The following is a 20,559-nucleotide window of genomic DNA, read 5'->3' on the forward strand; positions in this document are numbered from 1 at the left end:
CATGTCGTTGCATGCCATCCCACGCCCATCTCTCAGACTCCACCGTGTCAATTTCAGTCCACGTGAATACTGCTGTGATTAGAGGTCAGGCTGCCGCATGATCTGTCTCAATAGTTGTGTGTGGTTGAAATTGCGTTGGGTACAGCCAAAAGTGAATGTATTGTGCCTGGGCACTGAATTCGTAAAGAGACATTTCAGGTGCACCCAACCTCCCTGTAAAAAAGTTAGGGTGAGTGTTTCCCAGGAGTTCCGCGGTTGCTTGCCAGCCCAAATGAAGGAGACGAGATTGGAGAGCAGCTGCTGTAGGAAATGTGAAGTGAGGTGGGTTGGGAATATTTATGAAGAGGTACAGGAACTTGGGTAGGACCACCATTTTTACAATGGCTATGTGCCCCGTCAAAGATAATGGCAAGTGGGTCCATACCAGGATCCTCTCTTCCAGCCACAATATGGCATGGTCTTAGTTAAACTTCCAGAGTTCATCAGGGTCCTGGCAACTCCAGATGCCTAGATAGCAAACCGGGCCAGAAGTCCAGTGCAGTGGATATTCAGAGGTAAACTGCTGTGTACATTCTGTGAGGGGAAATACTGTGGATTTGGCCTACTTGACATAAATCACAGAGTATCCCCCAAACGTATAACATCACGAATAACTGGGGCCAGATTCTCACAGTGCTCTCAAATGTATAGCATCACAACATACTCGTACATGGATCCCACAAGTTTCCAGGGTACAAAGAGAGGCCTCTGCGAGTGTGGTGTTGCTGCAACCGGGCCACAAGGGGCGAAAAGAATTGGAGTCAGTAGGCATATCTGGCAGGTTCTGCAAGTGATCAAGAAGGGCTCTGACAACATACTGTTAAGTCGGATGAGGGTGGTATGGGAGGTGTATAAAAGACAAATCAGTTATCAACGTTTATCATAGAGAGCGGTCTGTATAAATCACACTGATCCGCCGGCTTGTCAGGCTCTAGAAGCGATTCTATAACTGCTTCCCACAAGGACAGCAGTAGTGTCCCGAACTCCAGAGAGTCCTCATACATTGCAGATAAGTGGGGGGGCCAGCAGGGCTGCAAATTCTTTGTAAAGGGAGGTGGTGAGGCCATCCAGTCCTGGAGCCTTGCCGCCTGGAAGGTTCTGAATGACCTGGGTAACCTCCTCCACTGTGAAAGGAGAATCTAGGTAAGACAGTGAGCTCAGTTCAGCCAGAGCAGCTGGACAGCATGCTCCAGAGTGTCAGACACCAGCGTTGCTTCACATAGCTTGCGTAGAATGCGGACAATGTTTGCATTAGCCTGGTTGGAGTAGACTGTTGTTCCTACTACTCATCCAGGAACCCCACTACATAGGCGGAAGCCAAAGGTTTGTGCAGAATGCCAGTCAGCGCCTTGCCTGGGCGCTGACTGGCATCCCTCCCCGTACCTGCGTGCGGTAGCTTCACAGCTGAGATATTTTGGCTCTTGTGTGGCTTCTTTTTCTAATTCAGTTAAGTTTTGTCCAAATCTCTGCCATGGTGGCAGCACTTTTAGATGTACAGTATTCCAGTTCCAGGGCCAGAGGTCCTATTTTAGCATAACTAGTTGCTCGTGGATTGTCTGGAGGATGCTCAATTGTTTAGCAATGCATGTGCCTCAGATCACTACGTTAAAGGCCTCCTAGAGGGTTGATGGAGAAGACACAGAGCATGCATGATTACTAAAGTACTTGATGGTCACACTGTGGATTTTGTCGTGTCCCGAAGTACCCCGGGGACAGATGCCAGGGGAAGGCGTGAGGGACTGCCTGCGGTAGAGAAAGCTCCAGCAGGACAGGGCATGGTTGGAAAGGGTGGGAGGCATGTGTACCACCGAGGTGGCCCAGGTGAGTGCGACTCAGGAGAGTAGCCAATAATCGATGCTCGAACACACATTGTGGGAAGAGTGACACATGAGCCCTCTACGTTAGCTGCATGGGTGAGCCGAGCCAATATCATTTAAGTAATTATCATGCTGAGTGTGTGAAGTTGTACCGCTGCTTTAGGGTTAGCACTCCTAGAAGCACCCGAGCAGTCCACTGCCCCATCAAGTACCACGTTGAAGTTGTCCCCCCAAATGATGGCTCCCGGGCTGGAATCACACAGATTAACTTAGAAAGCCAGGGTTTTGACCACTTGGGTAGAAGATATGCAGTGCTACAATCCTTGTTAGACGTTCTTAGGAGGGGGTGGTATATTGCCTAGCCAACGTTAATCAAATTTGTAATTATCATGACTGTTTGCCTGCAGGGTGCCTTGTGAAAAAGCTTATGCTTGATATAGTAAACCTGGGCTAGTTAATTGGTTAATGTTATGAGCCAGTAATAAAGACTGTCAGCAAGACTGGTCCAGTAGGAAAAGTAATAGCATTTGACATAGGCCCAAATTGCTTATTATGAAAAATAATAACAAAGGCAGTAGGACTTAGTTATTGTGAGAATCATTGGTTGAAGTCAAAATACATTTAAGGGTGGATTTTTTACTACAGTATGTTTGCTGTCTGTATACAGGTGATTTGTGTGAATATCACAGATTACTGTAGTAGAGAAACTTTTTTTGCGTGCTACTTTCTTTTAAAAATACTGGGGTCTAAAGATTTACACCGTGACAATCACAGTTTAGCCTTCTTATGAGGGCCTGGCAGGGTAGATGTCTGTCAGGTCCTTTTAATAAAAACATTAAAAAGCTCTTAATGACCTGGGTAACCTCCTCCACTGTGAAGGGAGAATCTAGCTACAGACGGTGAGCTTGGTGCAGCCATTGCAGCTGGATACAGTCTAGGTGGCAGCCTACTTCTCTGCGTCAGTCACCAACATTGTATCATATAGCTTGGAGTAGAATGTGCACATACATAGAGGCAGGGCTTAATTTGTTTAAAAAAACTTGTGGTGCCCAAAGCTTTTCTCAGAGTCTGCAGCTGTTGCTGACATACATCAGGATTCCAAAACACCAGAGCTGCTTAGTGTTGATTACACCTCATGATTCTTTTTTTCACCACCATACACTCCATGCCCCTTTATTTCACTCTTGCGGGTTCTTTTTCATCCCTGCTTTCTCCTTGTGTCACTGTTTTTCTGTCTTTCTCTTCTTCCTCCTTTCCTCCTTTTGTATTTTCCTCTCTTGCCCCGGGTCAAAGTCTGATGAGGAAAAGTATGTGCTAGTCCCCTGTAGGGCGCCACCTGAAACTACCAGCTCAAATTTAGCACTGCGCAGAGGGGCTTTGGCAGTGGCTGCTGGTAATTTGCCTGAGCAGGGAGTCTGACGGACCATACGCACACACTCATATACACACTAATCTACATGCACACTCTCTCCCATCCATTCGCAACCATGCGCACATATACCCACCATTCACACACACATACCCACTCACAGCACACACAAATGCACATACATTCCTACATTCAAAAAAGCTTACTGTGCTGTGGGGATGATAGCTGGTGGCAGGAGGACAGCTTAATGGTTCCGGGAGGAAAGGGAATGCCGCCTCATCTCATTTGCTGAACTTGTCATGGGTCAGCCTATGAGAGGAGGATGTTTCCGGTTCTCATTACAGAGTGGGGTGGGGTCAGTGAGACTTGCTCAGTCCACCCCACTCTGTGACAAGGCATCAATGATGGACTGTCTGTCTTGGGCACTTCTGGTCTTAAAACTGAAGCACCCAGGTCCGAGACGATTGGTGACGTGCACCCTCGTCATGAGGGGGAGGACATTGCAGAACATTGCCAGACTGATGAGGTCACGCCCACAGGACCGTGAAATCTTCAGCCTAACAAAGTTTGGCTCAGGCAGCCAGGGGCCTCTATATTTAGCACACGTACAGCGACTGGCTGTCTGAACTGAACATGAAAAGTGTTTGTCACGCTGACCTTTGGTCATATGTGAAAGAAGATCTGGTGTAAGCCTGCCCTTTTGGTCATCCCTCTTCTGGGGTTCGAGTGTCATTTTCATTCTTTCAATCCTTGTGACAGTACATAGAATGGGGCACAGGATTAGCCCATTTCTGCCACTGATTCTATTTCCCTGCAAATTATGGTCTTTTGCCTCATCACATATGCACATCCGCCTGAAAAATAAGTGCACTTCTGTGCCTGAGCTTTTCGGACAGTCATTAGTTTTCCATTTTGTTATTTTACGAGTCCTCTTTTCATTTCTTTTTTTCTCTTCCTTTTATTTTTTAAAGTGTTCTGAGGCTATAAGAGGGTGAATGCAAGAATAAGCCAGTGGGTGAATGAATGGCTGTATGAGTGAAAGAATGAGTGACAAAGTGCATGTATGCCTTATTAAGTGCCTAAACTCATCATCAAAGGAACAGGCACTTGGTTTGGGACAGGACTGCTCCTATCCCTTGTACGGAGGCATCTGTCTGCACAATAAACTGCCTAGAATAATCTGGAGCTTTAAGAACTGGTGCTGAGCACATTGCTTTTTTCAAAGTGTCAAAGGCCTTTTGACAGTCAAGAGTCCAGTTTACCTTTTTGGGCTTCTTCTTTAGGGTCAGTTCTGTGAAGGGTGTCACAATAGATCCGTACCCCTTCACAAACCTTCTGTAGTAACCAGTCAAGCCAAGAAATGCCTTGACTTGAGTCTGCGTTTTTGGAGCTTCCCAGTCCAGAATGGTCTGAATCTTGGGTTGTAAGGGTTGAACTTGGCCTCCTCCCACAAGGTGGCCCAAGTATAGAACTGTGCCCTGCCCTATTTGGCACTTAGATGCTTTAATAGAGAGGCCTGCAAACCCTTACCCAGGTGGATCAGGTGATCCTGCCAGCTGGAGCTAAAGACAGCAATAGCCTTGAGATATGCTGCACTAAAGGAGTCCAAGCCAGCAAGGACTTAATTCGCCAACCTTTGGAAGGTGGCAGGGGCATTCTTTAACCCAAAGGGCATAACAGTAAACTGATAATGCCTATCAGGTATAGAGAATGCTGTCTTTTCTTTTGCTCCAGGTGCCATCCTAATTTGCCAGTACCCTGCAGTTAAGTCAAAGGTACTTAAAAATGTGCCTGCACCTAACTTGTCAATTAGTTCATCTGCTCTGGGTATAGGGTGTGCATCTGTCTTGATGACAGAGTTGAGACCTCTATAGTCCACGCAGAACCTCATTTCTCTCTTGCCATCTTTGGTATGAGGTTTGGGCACTTAGACCACTGGGCTAGCCCAGGGACTGTCAGAGTGCTCAATTACCCCTAACTCCAGCATCTTGTGGACTTCCACTTTGATGCTCTCTTTGACTGTCTATAAATTTTGGTCTTACAGCTAAACTGTCTCCTGTGTCCACATCATGGGTACACAAGTGTGTCTGACCAGGGGTCAAAGAGAAGAGCTCAGCGTACTGCTGTAGGACTTGCTTGCAGTCAGCTTGCTGTTGGGCAGAGAGGGTGTCTGAATAGACAACTCCAGTTACTGACCCATCCTTAGGGTCAGCTGAAAGGAGGTCAGGGAGAGGTTCACTCTCTGCTTCCTGATCCTCAACAGTAACAATCAGCATGGTTATGTGTACCCTATCATTGTAGAGTTTCAGGCGGTTAACATGGATCACTCTCTTGGGTGTCCTGCTAGTGCCCAGGTCCACCAAGTAGGTGACCTGACTCTTTTTTCCAGTATTGGGTAAGGGCCACTCCATGTGTCCTTAAGTGCCCTGAGAGCCACAGGCTCCAGAACCCAAACTTTCTGCCCTGGCTGGAATTCTACCAGTGCAGCCCTTTGAGTATACCACAACCCCTGGAGTTCTTGGCTGTCCTCAATGTTTTTGGATGCCTTTTCCAATTACTCAGCCATCCTAGAGCAGAGGCCAAGCACATAGTCCACCACATCTTGTTTAGGGTGCCAGTGCCGGTGATCCCCTTACAGGATGGCCAAACAGAAGCTCAAAGAGGGAAAACCCTGCTACCTTCTGTGGCCCCTCTCTGTAGGTGAAAAGCCGGCATGGTAGAAGGAAATCCTATCTCCTTTTGAGTTTTTCAGGGAGCCCCATAACCAGGCCCTTCAATGTCTTGTGAACCTCTCAACAAGGCCATTGGTTTGTGGATGGTGTGGTGTGGTGAATTTGTAAGTCACCCCATTCTCAATCCACATGGGTTTCAGGTAAGCTGACATGAAGTCTGTATCTCTGTCAGAAACCACCTCCTTAGGGAAGCCCACTCTGGTAAAGATACCAATCAGGGCCTTGGCTACTTCAGGAGCTGTAGTAGACCTAAGGGGAATTGCTTCAGGGTATCTGGTAGCATGATCCACTACTACCAGTATATACTGGTTCCCTGAGGCTGTGGGTGGCTCAAGTCGACCCACAATGTCCACACCAACCCTTTCAAAGGGAACCCCCACCATAAGAAGTGGAATGAGGGGGGGACCTTTAGGTAGCCGCCTGTATTGCCACTGAATTGACAGATGACACAGGAGCTACAAAACTCCTTCACCTTCTGTGACATATTGGGCCAATAAAAGTGGTTGGCAAGCCTACTCCATGTTTTGGTTTGTCCCAAATGCCCAGTTAGGGGGATGTCATGGGCCAAAGTTAGGATAAACTCTCTAAACCCCTGAGGTACTACCATTCTCCTGGTTGCACCAGGTTTTGGGTCTCTGGCCTCAGTATAAAGGAGTCCATCTTCCCAATAGACCATGTGGGAGCCACTGATATCTCCCTTCTCCTGTGCAGCAGCTTGCTACCTCAGGCCTTCAAGAGTGGGACAAGTCTGTTGTCCCTACCACAGCTGTTCCCTTGAGGGTTCCCCTGGGCACAAGAGCTCTACTTCATAGAGCTCCAGCTCCATGGACTCAGTTCCCTCACGGGATAAGACATCTTCCTGGGAAGAGAGGTCTTGTTTTTGTGCTGTTCAGAGGCTGATCCCCCAGTCCTCTTACCCTTTCTTTCTCTTAGAAGGTTGGGCCATTATACCAGGCTCCAACACTTTTTTCACCCTGTGCTCTGCTTTATGCTCTGGTTTTCACACACCAGTTCAGGGATTCCCAGCATGGATGCATGGGTTTTGAGTTCTACCTCAGCCCAAGCTGAGGGCTCCAGATCATTCCTTAGCAAGCATTCCAGTGGGATTGCAGAAGAGACCACTACTTGTTTCAGGCTAGTAAGCCCTCCCCATTCTAAAGTCGCCATGGGATGGCCTTTACTCACATTGTCAGCATTGGTAACCCGATATGTTTGTTCAGCCAAATACTGTCCTGGGGAAACCAGTTTCTCTGTCACCATGGTGACACTGGCACCTGTATCCCTCAGGGCTTCTACCTTTGTCCCATTAATTAAGAGCTGCTGCTGGTATTTTTGCATGTTAGGCGGCCAGGCAGCCAGTGTGGCTATATCCACCCCACCCTCTGAGACTAGAGTAGCTTCAGTGTGAACCCTGATTTGGTCTTGACACAATGCTGATCCCACCTGGAGGCTGGCAATTCCAGTGCTAACTGGAATAGTGCTAGTGGGATTTTTCTTGGGACAGGCCATCCAGCTTGGTGTACATGATGTTTACAGGTGTGACACCAGGCCTTCTTGGGATCAAAGTTTTTACCCTTATACCTGTTTGTGGATGGTGAAGAGGCTTGGGGCCTGAGCAGGTTTTTGGGACCCTTGTGAAGGCTCTTTGTTTTTGTCCTTAGGTGTCTCACCACCCTTCCCCTCAGGAGGCTTTGTGACCCTTGTCTTTTGGTCACCCCCTGTGGAAGTCTTGATCACCCTAGTCTTGACCCAATGCTCTGCCTTCTTTCCCAATTCTTGATGAGAACTTGGACCTAGGGCTACCAGATGTTGAGGCAACTTGTCATTGAAGCAGTTACTTAACAGGTGTTCCTTCATAAACAAATTATAAAGCCCGTCATACTCATGCTCTCCATTGCCAGTTTTCCAACCATCTGGTGTTTTCACTGAGTAGTCTACAAAATCGACCCAGGACTGGCTGGAGGTTTTGTGAGCCCCCCTGAACCTAATTCTATACTCCTTTGTGGTGAATCCAAAGCCCTCAATCAGGGTAGCCTTCATGTGGTCATAGGATTCAGCATCTTCACCAGTGAGTGTGAGGAGTCTACCCCTACACTGACCAGTAAACAGATCCCAAAGGAGAGCTCCCCAGTGAGATCTGTTTAACTTTCTGGTTGCACAAGCCTTCTCAAAGGCTGTGAACCACTTGGTGATATCATCACCCTCTTCATATTTTGAGACAATCCCTTTGGGGATTTTTAGAATATCAGTATTCCCTCTGACCCTATTTATATTGCTGGCACCATTGATGGGTATTAAGCCCATTTCTGCTCTCTCCCTTTCTATAGCTAGGAGTTGTTGCTCTAAAGCTAATCTTTTGGCCATCCTTGCTAAAAGGAGGTCCTTTTCATTGAGGCTGCCCTCAATGTCCCCAGAGAAGCTGCGCTCCTGTGTGGAAGACCCAGATCTTGTGAGTGCTATACTTGGAAACAGGGATCTTGGGGCCATGGTGTCCCTAGTTAGGTGAGGAGGTGGGGAGGTCATACTCCTCAACTCTAACATCTTCCCTGTCTGAGTGGAGTTCTTCCTCCTCAGCAGGGTGGTCCCTGCTGTACTCTGCCAAGAGTTCCTGGAACTTGACCTTGGTAGGGTTGGAATCTGTTTTGATATTTTCCAACCTTACAGAGGTCCCTAGATGGATGTAAGGGGTGAGGATAAGTTCCACAACCATATCCTCTGAGCTGCTCACTATGTTACTAATAGTTGGGATTACTTCTTAGAAACTAAAAGACTACTTCTAGTAACTAATTCCTAATTTACAGTAAATTTTAAATCTAACAAGAAATACTAAGGGGACTTAACCCAGGCCCTAGCAGGACTTTTAATTTTTTTTTAAATATGCGAAATTCAAAAATCAGTTTTCTAAAGGCAATTTAGGAATTTAGTCGGTGATCAGATATTGGCTGAGTAGTCCAGCAAATGCAAACTCATAGACCCCACCGCTTATACACCAATGTAGGAAGCTGGCTCTGTATATACTATATCAAAATGAGATATAGTGTGCACAGAGTCCAGGGGTTCCCCAAAGGCTTAAAAGAGGCTAAAGTAGATAATACTAATGGTCTATTTTGTGGTAGTGTGGTCGAGCAGTTAGGCTTATCAGAGGGTAGTGCAAAGCATTTGTTGTACACACACAGACAATAGTAAAAGCACACACTCAATGACTTAACTCCAGACCAATGTTTTTGATAGAGCAAAAATGTTTTGTCTTTATTTTTAGAAGCAAAAGATTCAAGTTGCAGGTAAGTACTTCAATAGTTTCATATTTCACACATATATGAATAGCACCTTGTTTGAAATCGATAAGTTATAGTTTTTGAAATATTGGCAATTATCTGTTTTAAAAGTTGACACAATGCAATGTTCAGAAACAGTTCCTGGGGGGAAGAAAAGTTAGATTGATTTACAGGTAAGTACAACACTTACAGTTCCAGTCTCCGGAGGTTAGGAAGTCCACAGGTTGGGGTTCAAGTTATCCCCAAACACCTACTACCAGCAACACGGGGCCAGTTGGGTGCAGAGGTCAGAGTGTAGGCAAAATTAACGTGGGCTCCTATGGGGACTGGGGCACTCGGTTTCAGATCTGCAGGCAGGTAAGGACCCACGTCTTTGGAGGGCAGACCTGGGGCGCTTAAAAGAGCACAGGAGGGGCCACAAGTAGGCAACAAAAAATACACCCTCAGCGGAACTGGTGCGGCCGGGTGCAGGGTGCAAACAAAGTGTTGGTTCTCCAATGATTCTCTATGAGTGAACCCCGGGGGTCTCTCAGATGGTGCAGGCGAGGTCCAGGAGGTCGTCTCAGGCAAACCACAGGCTGGATAGGGTGGAGGGCCGCCTGCTGAACGTTGCTGCACCAAAGGTCGGGTTCTCCAAGGCCTGGGGGCTGCGGTGTCTTTAGGCGTCGGATATCTTCATCCGGAGCTTTCACGGTCAGGGGGTCCTCGGGATTTCCTCTGCAGGCGTCGTCGTGGAGGGAGTGAGAGGTCATCCCAGAGTGGGCACTGACTCAGAACCGCCTGGGGATTCTCTCTAGCTGGGTGGGACACCTGGACAAGGGCCGTGGGAGTTGGGTGCAGTGTGGTCAGGACTCGCGCATTCGGAGTGGTGCTGCAGTCCTTGGATTTTGTTTCTTCTTGGACAGGGCCACTGTCCATGGGAGTTCTTGGTCCTTTCGGGTGCAGGGCAGTCCTTTGTAGCTTGGCAGAGGTCACTGGCCCCGCTGGAGGCGTCGTTGTTCTTGTGCAGGTTCTTTGAAGCAGTAGAGAGGCCGGTAGGGCTGGGGCCAAGTCAGATGTTATCTTCCTTCTTCTTTGCTGGGGTTTTCAGCTATGCAGTCCTCCTTCTTCTTCTTGTCAAGTCACCAGAAATCTGGTGAGCTGGGTTCAGGGAGGCCCTTAAATCCTGGATTTAGGGGCATTGCAGGGATCAGATGGCAGTAGCCAATGGCTACTGTCCCGGAGCGTGGCTACACCCTCCTTGTGCCCACTGCCTTTGGGATGGGAGGCACAACCCTAATCCTACTGGTCCCTGTCCTCCAAACTAAGATGGATGATTCTGCAGGAAGGGGTTCACCTCAGCTCTGGACACCATAGGACACCTGTTTTCCCTAATTTTCCCGCCGGACTTGCCGCCAAAAGTGGGGCTTTGTCTGGGGGCGGGGGGGGAGGGGAGAAGCAGGCAAATCCATTAGCTGGAGGGCCCTGGGGCACTGTAACCTGAGGCTTGAGCCTTTGAGGCTCACCGCCAGGTATTACAGTTCCTGCAAGAGGGAGGTGGGAAGCACTTCCACCCAGGACAGGCTTTGTTTATGACCACAGAGTGCACAAATGCTCTCATCCCATGTGGTCAGAAACTTGCCTGAAAGTGGCAGGCTGGCACAGACCGGTCAGTCCTGCACTATCAGTTTGGATAACATACAGGGGGCATCTCTAAGATGCCCTCTGGGTGCATTTTTCAATAAATCCCACACTGTTTATTGTGCTGAGAAGTTTGATATCAAACTTCCCAGTATTCAGTGAAGCCATTATAGAACTGTGGAGTTCGTAATGACAAACTCCCAGACCATATACTCAATATGGCTACACTGCATTTACAAAGTCGAAGAATGGATTTAGACACTGTAGGGGCACATTGCTCATGCAGCTATGCCCTCACATGTGGTATAGTGCACCCTCCCTTAGGACTGTAAGGCCTGCTAGAGGGGTGACTTACTTATGCCACAGGTAGTGGTTTGTGGGCATGGCACCCTGAGAGGGCTGCCATGTTTACTTGGCCTTTTTCTCCTCACCAGCACACACAACCTGCAATGGCAGTGAACATGTCCTTGGCGAGGGGTTCCCTAGGGTGGCGTAATATATGCTGCAGACCTTGGGGACCTTCCCTAGTCCCAGGGCCCTGAGTACCATGGGTACCTTTTACCAGGGACTTAACTGTGTGCCAGGGGTGTGCCAATTGTGGAAACAAAGGTACAGATTTTGGGAAAGAACACTGATATTGGTTCCTGGTTAGCAGGATCCCAACACACATTCAATCAAAGTTGCCATCAACACTAGGCAAAAAGTGGGGGGATAACCATGTCAACAGTGGCACTTTCCTACACACACCTACTGGCATTGCCATTTCCTGTGTTATTTGTGTTGTCTACAAAGACTATTACGCCATGCACGTGCAATGTGGGTGAATGAATTCTCTAGGATTACATGCTGGGATGCAGCAAACAAAAGGGTTTCAGTGTTTGCTGGCTACTATTCATCATTAAAGAAAAACAAACGTTTTCCTCTTACACAAACACCAGGAGATAGACAACTAAAAACGTACTTGTGTTGGAAACAGATTTTAATGAGGGAACACAAAATGAAAAAAGATAATAAAGTCTAGTTGTAAAAATCGTATGGGCAGTGTTTGGCAGGTATTGAAGGTGTGAAGCTCTAAACTTTCCATTCCAGTTGCTCTTGAGTGCAACCACTGTGAGTAATTTAACCACTTTCCGTGTCATGCCCAGAAACCCACGTCTGCAATTTTGCCAAGACATCTAACTCTACAGAGAACTATCGATGTATTACCCATGACTTCACTTCTCCGAGAAGGGTGACACTGACAAAGCGCATACTTCCTCGCCAGTTACATCTATTACAAGTGAGCAGGTGGGTCAGGAGGCATCCATTGCCACGAGCCATCGTACATTTAAGGTAAATAAACAGATCTCGGAGCATCTGGTGAAGTACACACTCTCTGCTTGCATGCAGAGGAGCCGAAAAGCAATGGATTCCTTTACAATGCAATATCGAGTTAGGTATTGACTTTAAGAAGCATTATCGCCTCCGTGACTAGCCCTTAGCTGCCAGCAGAAGCTGCCGCAGGCCACTACACACCTAATTGCTCAGTAAAGAGGCAGTTTCCCTACCTCATTGAGTTGGATGATGTGATAAATTTGCCTCAGGTAGTCGCTGCCACCTGGTTTGTGGCAGATATCCAGCACCATCATGTTTATTTTCTGCTCAGTCAATCCAAGCGTGCAGCCTCCCTCCTCTCCGGCTGCGGCATCCTCCGGCGTGGCAGGGAAACTGGAAGAAAACAAGAAAAGAATGTCATCACAAGCACCAGCGTTGCAAGGGTTAATCCCTGAAGCACAGTAAAGGTCTGGGGTTTTAATTAACTGAGGTTCGGAGTGCAGTTCTGAGATGTGCATCGTCCCGTGCTGCCACTGGCCTGCGCTGCTAAAATCACCTGCCCAAAGAACATCAGAAATAAACACCTCATGGCGCTTCCGAAATAAACAGCCATTTTTGAAACAACATTATGGTGATATTCGGCTCTTAAAACATAAGTGCGCCGGTGACTTTGTTGAAATCGCTGTAATCATACGCATAAAACCATTACATCCCATTTTCGGAAAATATGAAGAACCATTAATCTTTATTAGCCCTGGTGTAAAAGTTTCACTTCTCCTGAAATTAGATTTATTGTAGCCACGAGTGCTTGCTTCTCTACTCCAGCTATGCATATTTTGCAAAATGGGCTGCAGGAAATAGACGAATGTTGCTGTGAAATGTTTTAAGAGAGCGCACCTGCGCCATGTTTGGACACCTCAAAGCAAGAAACCTCAGCGAGGATCCATGAACAACAGAAACATACAAATACACTAGCAGAAGACAAGGACGTCTAGTCACACCATCTCCCCACCTTCTGCCTATCCACCTCACATAGGTCTCCCGTTGCCTTGCATGCAGCATGTGTTGCACCTGTGATTTCGGGGGGTCACCTGTGGGTTACCAGGGCAGTACCTGCACAGGGCTAATAGTGATAACCCAGGATAAGAATACGTGAGGAAGTGGGCTTCTCGATCCTGCATCGCTGCCTGTCCGCTGCCCCTGGCTCTCTGTAGCCATTTGTGGGGCGGACACTAGTTCTTCGGTCAATTCTTGATGCCAGGCTTTTTTTTGGTGCATCCCAGTTTGTATTGTTCTGAGCTTTCCTTGTGGGTCTTTAGCTTTAGTCTCACTCACTGATATTTCTCCTGTCTCTTATTTAGGACCTGTCTTCCTTGTCAAGGCTCTAATGTTTGATAATCCTACAGGACTCACCAGTAATTCTCATTAGTCCTGGGCCATCTCTTCCTCGTCACAATCCATACAAATTGAGGTAGATCATACCTCCAAACACTGGGAACATCTCTCCTCACAGCCAGTCTACCCTCATGTGAAATCAAATTATGTCAACAGTGATGCAACGGGGAGCTCGCTGAAAACCACATTCCTGTATTGTCTAAAATAATCAGAACAGTGCAAACCAACCCTGCCGATCCAGAATAACAGGTAATCACAATTACATGGATTGATTAATGTAACTTTAAACCAGGACTGCCATTCAAGTGTTCCTGCAATAGGAACAAAGCCACACTCATCCCCTGGAACGTTTAAGGAAGCCACATTCAAAGAAAACATTAGCAATTTTATGGCTAGAACACAGATAACTGAAACTACCTAAATGGCCCTCTTGTACCACTAGGGATCAAAGAGAAGTCCAAATGTAGAGCACTCAGTCATTAAATCTCCTCCAGATGCCTGCATGCACAAAATAGGGATGTCAGTCCACACTGAAACACAGTGGCGGCTCCTCCGCTTGGGCGGAGGAGTGTCACCCCCCCCCCCCCCCTGCCAGCAGCAGAAGCTGCAAACCTTTCAGATGGAAGGGACAATGAACGATGTTTATTGTCCCTTCATTGTGAAAGGGGTGGGGCCATGGGGTGACGAGCAATGAGGGGAGTGCACTGTGCACTCCCCTCACTGTGCATGAATGTTTGGCCGGGCATCTCCGGCCGGCCAATCATACATGCGCAGTAGGCTGTCTCCAGCCCGGCAACACTGTTGCTAGGCTGGAGAGTGCCTGCACAGGCTCCCAGTCTGCCTGGGAGTGCCTTGGCTGGGAAATCCCAGCCAATCCTGATGCTGCTCCGAGCAGTGTCAGGATTGGCCGCAGGGCAGGCTGGGAGCCTGTGCCTGTGTGCAGAGTCGACACAAAAGAGAGGAGCGCTGCAGTGAGGAGCGGCGCGGAGGTAGGTTTATTTTTTTATTTATGTTTTATTTCCTTTACCCCCCATCCCTTACCCCCACGCGCCGCGCCACCCCTCCCCCTGTAACCCTGGTGAGACGCGACTGCTGAAACGGCACCTGGCATTGCAGAAGCAATGGAGGACGTTGGAGCTTAAAACCCCATGCACTGCTGTCTACATGAAGACACATATCAAGAAATGCCTTCCTAGAGGCCATAGCTCAGTTTCTAGTTCTGAATAAAAGCAAAGAAATCTGTTGCCACTAGCATGTTCACTTTGTCCCATTCGCTAGAGAGGATTGTAGCAATTAACACAAAATGAAATACTTATACAGAGGGGAGAGAAAAGTAACATATTACAACTGCAATTCTAGGCCCTGGACCTCCCTCTCACTCCTTTTCAGATCTCAAGGAGTATACCAGTAGCAGACTCTCGTTCACTCACTAACTTACATGCTCACATACTGTGCAAAACATACTGTGCAACACACCCTGTCAAGCCAACCTGTAAAATACATACCTGTACAGTGGGGTATGTTTGGTATCTTCAGTACCCCCTTTCTCTGCTCCAGGAACACCCACCGCAGGTATGGATGTATACACATTCTGCCTGCCTGTGGTGCAGCTAGCAAAGGTGTACACTCCAAGGTCTTCTCAAGCACACTAGTCCTGCGTGCACTTCTGGCCTAAGCAAGAACTTTTGTGACACTGGCAGAGGAGTGATGCACCAAGGAAACACTGCAACAACTGAACTATGCACAGCCAAACCAACAACCTTGATGGCAATACGAGACCCATCTCAAACCCCAATATTTTTTCCATGGTTCAAAAGTCCTCTATATTCACGTTTTGCCAGGCATCAAATATTTACACCCAGCATACACACCCACCCCTCTAGGTCTCAAGGAGTCATGTTCCACCTATTAGAAGGCCTTTTTTATAACCCCTCGCCCAAAAAGCGTGCCATTTCCAGGGCCAGGTCGGGAGCTCAGGCCATGCAACAGTCTCTCCCCCTCAGCAATGCAAAGCTCCTTTCTCCAGAAGAATACAGAAAAACAGAAGGTTCTGGTTTAGTCCAGCCCAGTTCAACTTTGAAGGAGTGGTTAGAGCCAACTGAAAAAAGGTTTGCCTATTATTTAAAGCAACCGGAGTCCCTGCTGTTCTTCTTCTTTTTAAGGTGTTGTACGATGAAGAGGTGTGTCAAGGTAATGAGGGCCTTCTTTCAGTCTTAAGATTCAAGAATTTTCTCTCAGTGGCCTTGTAGTTCACTTGATTGTTGCTTGCACTAAGGTGCACCACATAGCGATTAGAAATGTGATGAATATCTGGTATATTCTCTTTGCATTTTGACAACTGACATTCCTTACACCTATTTCATTGGTCAGAAATGTCCACCTTTCTTTTTACACTCTCTTTACTGCACCCCACACCATCTTGTTTTAGCTCATGGCCAATGGTGGGTTACAAACATATTCAAATAAAAGATCATTCTACCTGTGCTCACTTGTCCTATACCCTATACAGACATGCAAGGTCAACAGTATGTGACTATTTAATATATGTGAACAAGGGCTCAAACTAAAGCTTGGAATGGTCATATTAGTAGTTAATTCTACTCTGGCGGATTCTGTTACCAATAGCAGGCAGCACGTGATAAACAGCAAAGGTAATTCTCTGCTGGCAGTGGCAACAGAAACTCACACAATGCAGGGTTTTCCTTCTTTACCAATGCATCTGCCCAAAGCTCGGGATCAGTTTTTAGGTCGAGCTTGGCAGCCTGCAGCGATGTCTGCAAGACGTATTGTATTCAATATGGGCTTTTAACCATGCCCACTCTTGCCATTCGTTCTTTTTTGTGTTTGTCTTAAATGCTTCACTTTTACTGGAGCATTGTGCTAAATGTCCCTCCTTTGCGTGGTAAGTTCCCACTCGGGGAGCTTTCACTAAGATACATTTTTGTTGGCCATTACACTACGTCACGATTCCTCCTGTTCCAGTATGTGATGGCCCCTCCCCCCTCCTCCCGTCTGGTTTTGGTTTTCCCTTTAATTGATCCTTGTAGTCCCACGTTTACCATGGAGGGACTATAAGGCAAGTTACTTACCTTCGGTAATGATTTATCTGGTAGAGGAATATTCTAGTTGCATATTCCTTACCTTAAAATTTCCCCCAGGCGTCAGACTGAATCCAGAGATTTTTCTTCGAGCAGTACCCTTGCATGCAGTTCGGGGGTGTCAGTCGACTCTGCGTGCGTCGTTGTGGTTGCATGATGACATCATGGTCTTATATTGGCGCCACCCAGGCGCGCCGACATCAGCTTCTTTACACAACTTTCCACGCAGTAGCACAATGCCATGAAGAACACTGAGAATGGTGTGCCTGAACTAGGGTCCTGAAAAGGGAATGCCTGTCCCTAGATATCAGTTCGCAGTGAGGAGAGGACGGGCGGGTCAGTAAGGAATCTGCAACTAGAATATGTCTCTCTCAAATAAATCGTTACCGAAGGTAAAGAACTTGTTCATCTGATAGACTTCTAGCTGCAGATTCCTTACCTTAGAATAGATACCCCAGCAATACCATCCTCAGTGGTGGGCTACGAACCAAGATCATACACAAAGGTCCTGCAGGACCGAACGGCCAAAGTAGACGTCTCCAGACCTGACTGTCCAGGCAGTAATGTTTAGTGAATGTGTGCAGGGATGCCCATGTTGCTGCCTGACAGATAACAATGATTGGAACTCCGCGTGCTAATGCTGTGGCAGCAGCAGCAGTTGCTCTGGTGGAATAAGCGAGCACGCAAACCCTCAGGGGGGTGCTTTTCTGCCAAAGCGCAGCACAACTTGATGCAGAGAACTACCCATCGTGAGATGGTCCTCTTCTGCACCACCCTTCCTTTCTTCGCACCCACATAACCCACAAAGAGTTGATCGTCCGCCCGAAAATCTTTGGTACAATTGAGGTAGAACGCCAACACTCCTTTTGGATCTAGGTGGTGGAGCATCTCCTCCTCATAAGAGGGATGTGGAGGTACATAAAAAGTAGGCAAGGTGATTGGTAGGCCTACATGAAAAGGTGTCACCACTTTGGGAAGGACGGAAGCCCTGGTACGAAGCACCATTTTGTTAGGTTGGACGGCCAGAAATGGTGGCTTCGAAGAGAGAGAGTCTGGAGTTCACTCACGCTGCGAACAGAGGAGATGGCAATCAAGAAGGCAGTTTTAAGGACAGTTGTGTTGCGGCTCAAAAGGAGCACACAAGAGATATGTGAGGACCAATTTCAAATCCCACTGATCCCACTGGGGCATTATGAACGGGATAGGAGGGAACATGTGGGTGAGTGCTTTAAGAAACCTCCCAACAATGGGAGATTTGAACAGGGAAGGTTGGTCTGGCAGCCTTAAAAAGGCAGAGATGGCAGACAAATAACCCTTGAGGGTGCCTGGAGCACAGCCCTGCTGGACAAGAGAGAGAATGAAGAGGAGAACCTCAGAGAGAGGTGCAGAAAGGCGATCAACAGATTTGTTGATACACCATGCCACAAATTTGTTTCAATGACAGGCATATACCGTTTTGGTGGAGGGACGCCTGGCTGCCAGAATAACATCACAGACTTCAGGCGGAAGGTCGAAAGCTGTTAATTGCCGCTGCTCAATCTCCATGCAAGAAGGTGAAGACTAGACAGGTTAGAGTGGAGAACCGTCCCCTGCTGCTGCGACAGAAGAACCTCTCAAAGGGGCAGTCTGATCGCAGGACCCGTAGCTCTGGATACTATACTATTCGTGCCCAGTCCTGAGCCACAAGGATTACTTGGGCCCAGTCATTCTTGATCTTCTTCAGAACTCTGTACAGAAGTGGTATAGGTGGGAAGGCATAATGGAGGCCTGAGTTGAGTTCCACTCAAGATGAAAAGCGTCGCTGAACGAGTGCCGCCTTGGAAACTCGAACGGGTAAAACAGTTGGCATTGCGCGTTCTCTGAAGAGGCTAACCGATCTAACCAAGGCTCTCCCCACTGCTGACAGAGGTCTTGTGCCACCTCCGGATGGAGATGCCATTTGTCATAAACTATGCATCGACGGCTGAGTTTGTCTGCTCTGGTGTTCAGAGAGCCCCCAGATGTTGAATCACCAGGATTATGCCCTGATGTTCCAGTCACATCCAGATGCGCAGAGCCTCTTGACAAAGAGTCCACAACCCCACTGCGCCCTGCTTATGCAGTACCACATGGCGGCAGTGTTGTCTGTGAACACTTGCACCACTTTCCCTTTTAGAGAGGGAAGGAATGCTTTCAATGCAAGCCTGATCACCCACAGCTCCAAAACATTGATGTGGAGTCCAGACTCTGCAGTAGACCAGAGACCTCTGATCGCCACCTCTCCTATGTGGCCGCCCCATCCCAGGAGTGATGCATCTGTCACAACTGGTTGAGGAAGGGAGAGGAATCTGCCATTGACCCAATCGCGATTCGAAAGCCACCACTGCAGGTCTTTCACAGTTCCCTCTGAGATCTGGACCATGTTGGAGAGATTTCCCTGATGCTGCGCTGACTGGAACTTTAGGTCCCACTGCAGAGCCCGCATATGCCATCTGGCATGTGTCACCAGTAGGATACAAGAGGTCATGAGGCCCAGCAGCCTCAGAGTCGTTCTCACCAAAATCCAGGATAGAGGCTGAAACATCAGAATCATAGCCTGAATGTCCTGGACTCGCTTTTCAGGAGGATAAGCCCGAAAATGCACTGTGTCCAGAGCAGTCCAATAAAAGGGAGCTCTGAGAAGGAGTCAGGTGTGACTTCGACATTTTTATAGTAAACCCCAGCAATTGCAGAATGTTTGCCGTTGTCTGATGGTGGGAGTTGACTTTCAGGGGCATGTTCGCCTTCAACAGACAGTCGTCTAGGTAGGGGAAGACTGAAACCCCTAACCTGCGCAGATGAGCTGCAACCACGGACATCTCTTTCGTGAACACCCGAGGGCCGCTGGTAAGGCCGAGGGGGAGCATGGTAAATGGAAAGTGCTTGTGACCTACCACGAATCACAAGTAGCGCCTCTGGGCGGGCAAGACGGGTATTTGAAAGTAAGCGTCCTGCCAGTCCAACGCTACCATCCAGTCTCCTGGGTCCAAGGCAGACAGCACCTGAGCCACAGTGAGCATTCTGAACTTCTCCTTCTTGAGGAAGAGATTGAGGGCCTGAAGATCTAGGTTAGGACGTAGGCCCTTGTCCTTTTAGGGCATCAGAAAGTAGCAGGAATAACAACCATAACCTACTTCTGGCGCAGGGACACTCTCTATGGCTCCCTAGGCCAAGAGAGCTGCGATTTCCTTGTGGAGAAGTGCCAGATGATCCTCTGGTAAGTGGCCGTAGGATAGAGGCATGGCCATAGGGGTAGTCTCGAAGGGGAGGGAGTAGCCCCTTTGGACTATTTGCAAAACCCACATGTCCGTCATGAGGGATTCCCAATGGGGCAGGTGATGGCGGATTCTGCCCCCAACTCGTCTGAGATGGTGGAACGGACTAGGAGGGTTTGGGGGCTATGGCCAACCTCGGGTCCCCTGTTCCCCGAGCACAGTGGCTGATCAGCATGCGCGTCAGAGGTTGCCAGGGAAAGGACGTGACAGGCAGCCCCTTCAGTGACCACAAAAAGGGGTGAAAAGCAGACTGTGTTGGGTGAGGGACCACCGCGAGGCCAAGGGCCCGAGCCGTAGCACGGACTGCTTGAACCTCTCGAGCGCTGAGTCCGCTTTGTCTCTGAAGAGATGGGTGCCATCAAAGGGCTAGTCCATGAGAGACAGTTAAACATTCCCAGAAAAAACAGACGTCCTCAACCAGGCGTGGTGCCTCAAGGCCACCGTCGATGCAACCGATTTGCCCAGTGAGCCAGTTGTGTCCAGCCCACAACGCATCGTGAACTTAGCTGCATCCCTCCCATCAGCAATGGCTTGGGGGATGATGGTCCGGGCCTCCTCCGAGACCTGCGGCAATACCTGCAAGACTGTATCCCACAGTGAAAGGGTG

The 20,559-nt window shown here is 48.2% G+C and overlaps 1 protein-coding gene across 2 annotated transcripts in view; it reads right to left on the minus strand.

Annotated features, from left to right (window-relative positions):
• The window catches only part of KIAA0825 (KIAA0825 ortholog), a 2,111,807-nt gene that overhangs the window by 624,917 nt on the left and 1,466,331 nt on the right, over nt 1-20,559 (minus strand). For both annotated transcript variants that reach the window (XM_069225418.1, XM_069225426.1), the window contains exon 18: nt 12,400-12,559. In XM_069225418.1, coding sequence (XP_069081519.1) covers nt 12,400-12,559 — 160 coding nt within the window. The remainder of the gene's footprint in view (nt 1-12,399; nt 12,560-20,559) is intronic.

The sequence above is a fragment of the Pleurodeles waltl genome, chromosome 1_1 (genome assembly GCF_031143425.1).
Source record: "Pleurodeles waltl isolate 20211129_DDA chromosome 1_1, aPleWal1.hap1.20221129, whole genome shotgun sequence".
NCBI lineage: Eukaryota > Metazoa > Chordata > Amphibia > Caudata > Salamandridae > Pleurodeles > Pleurodeles waltl.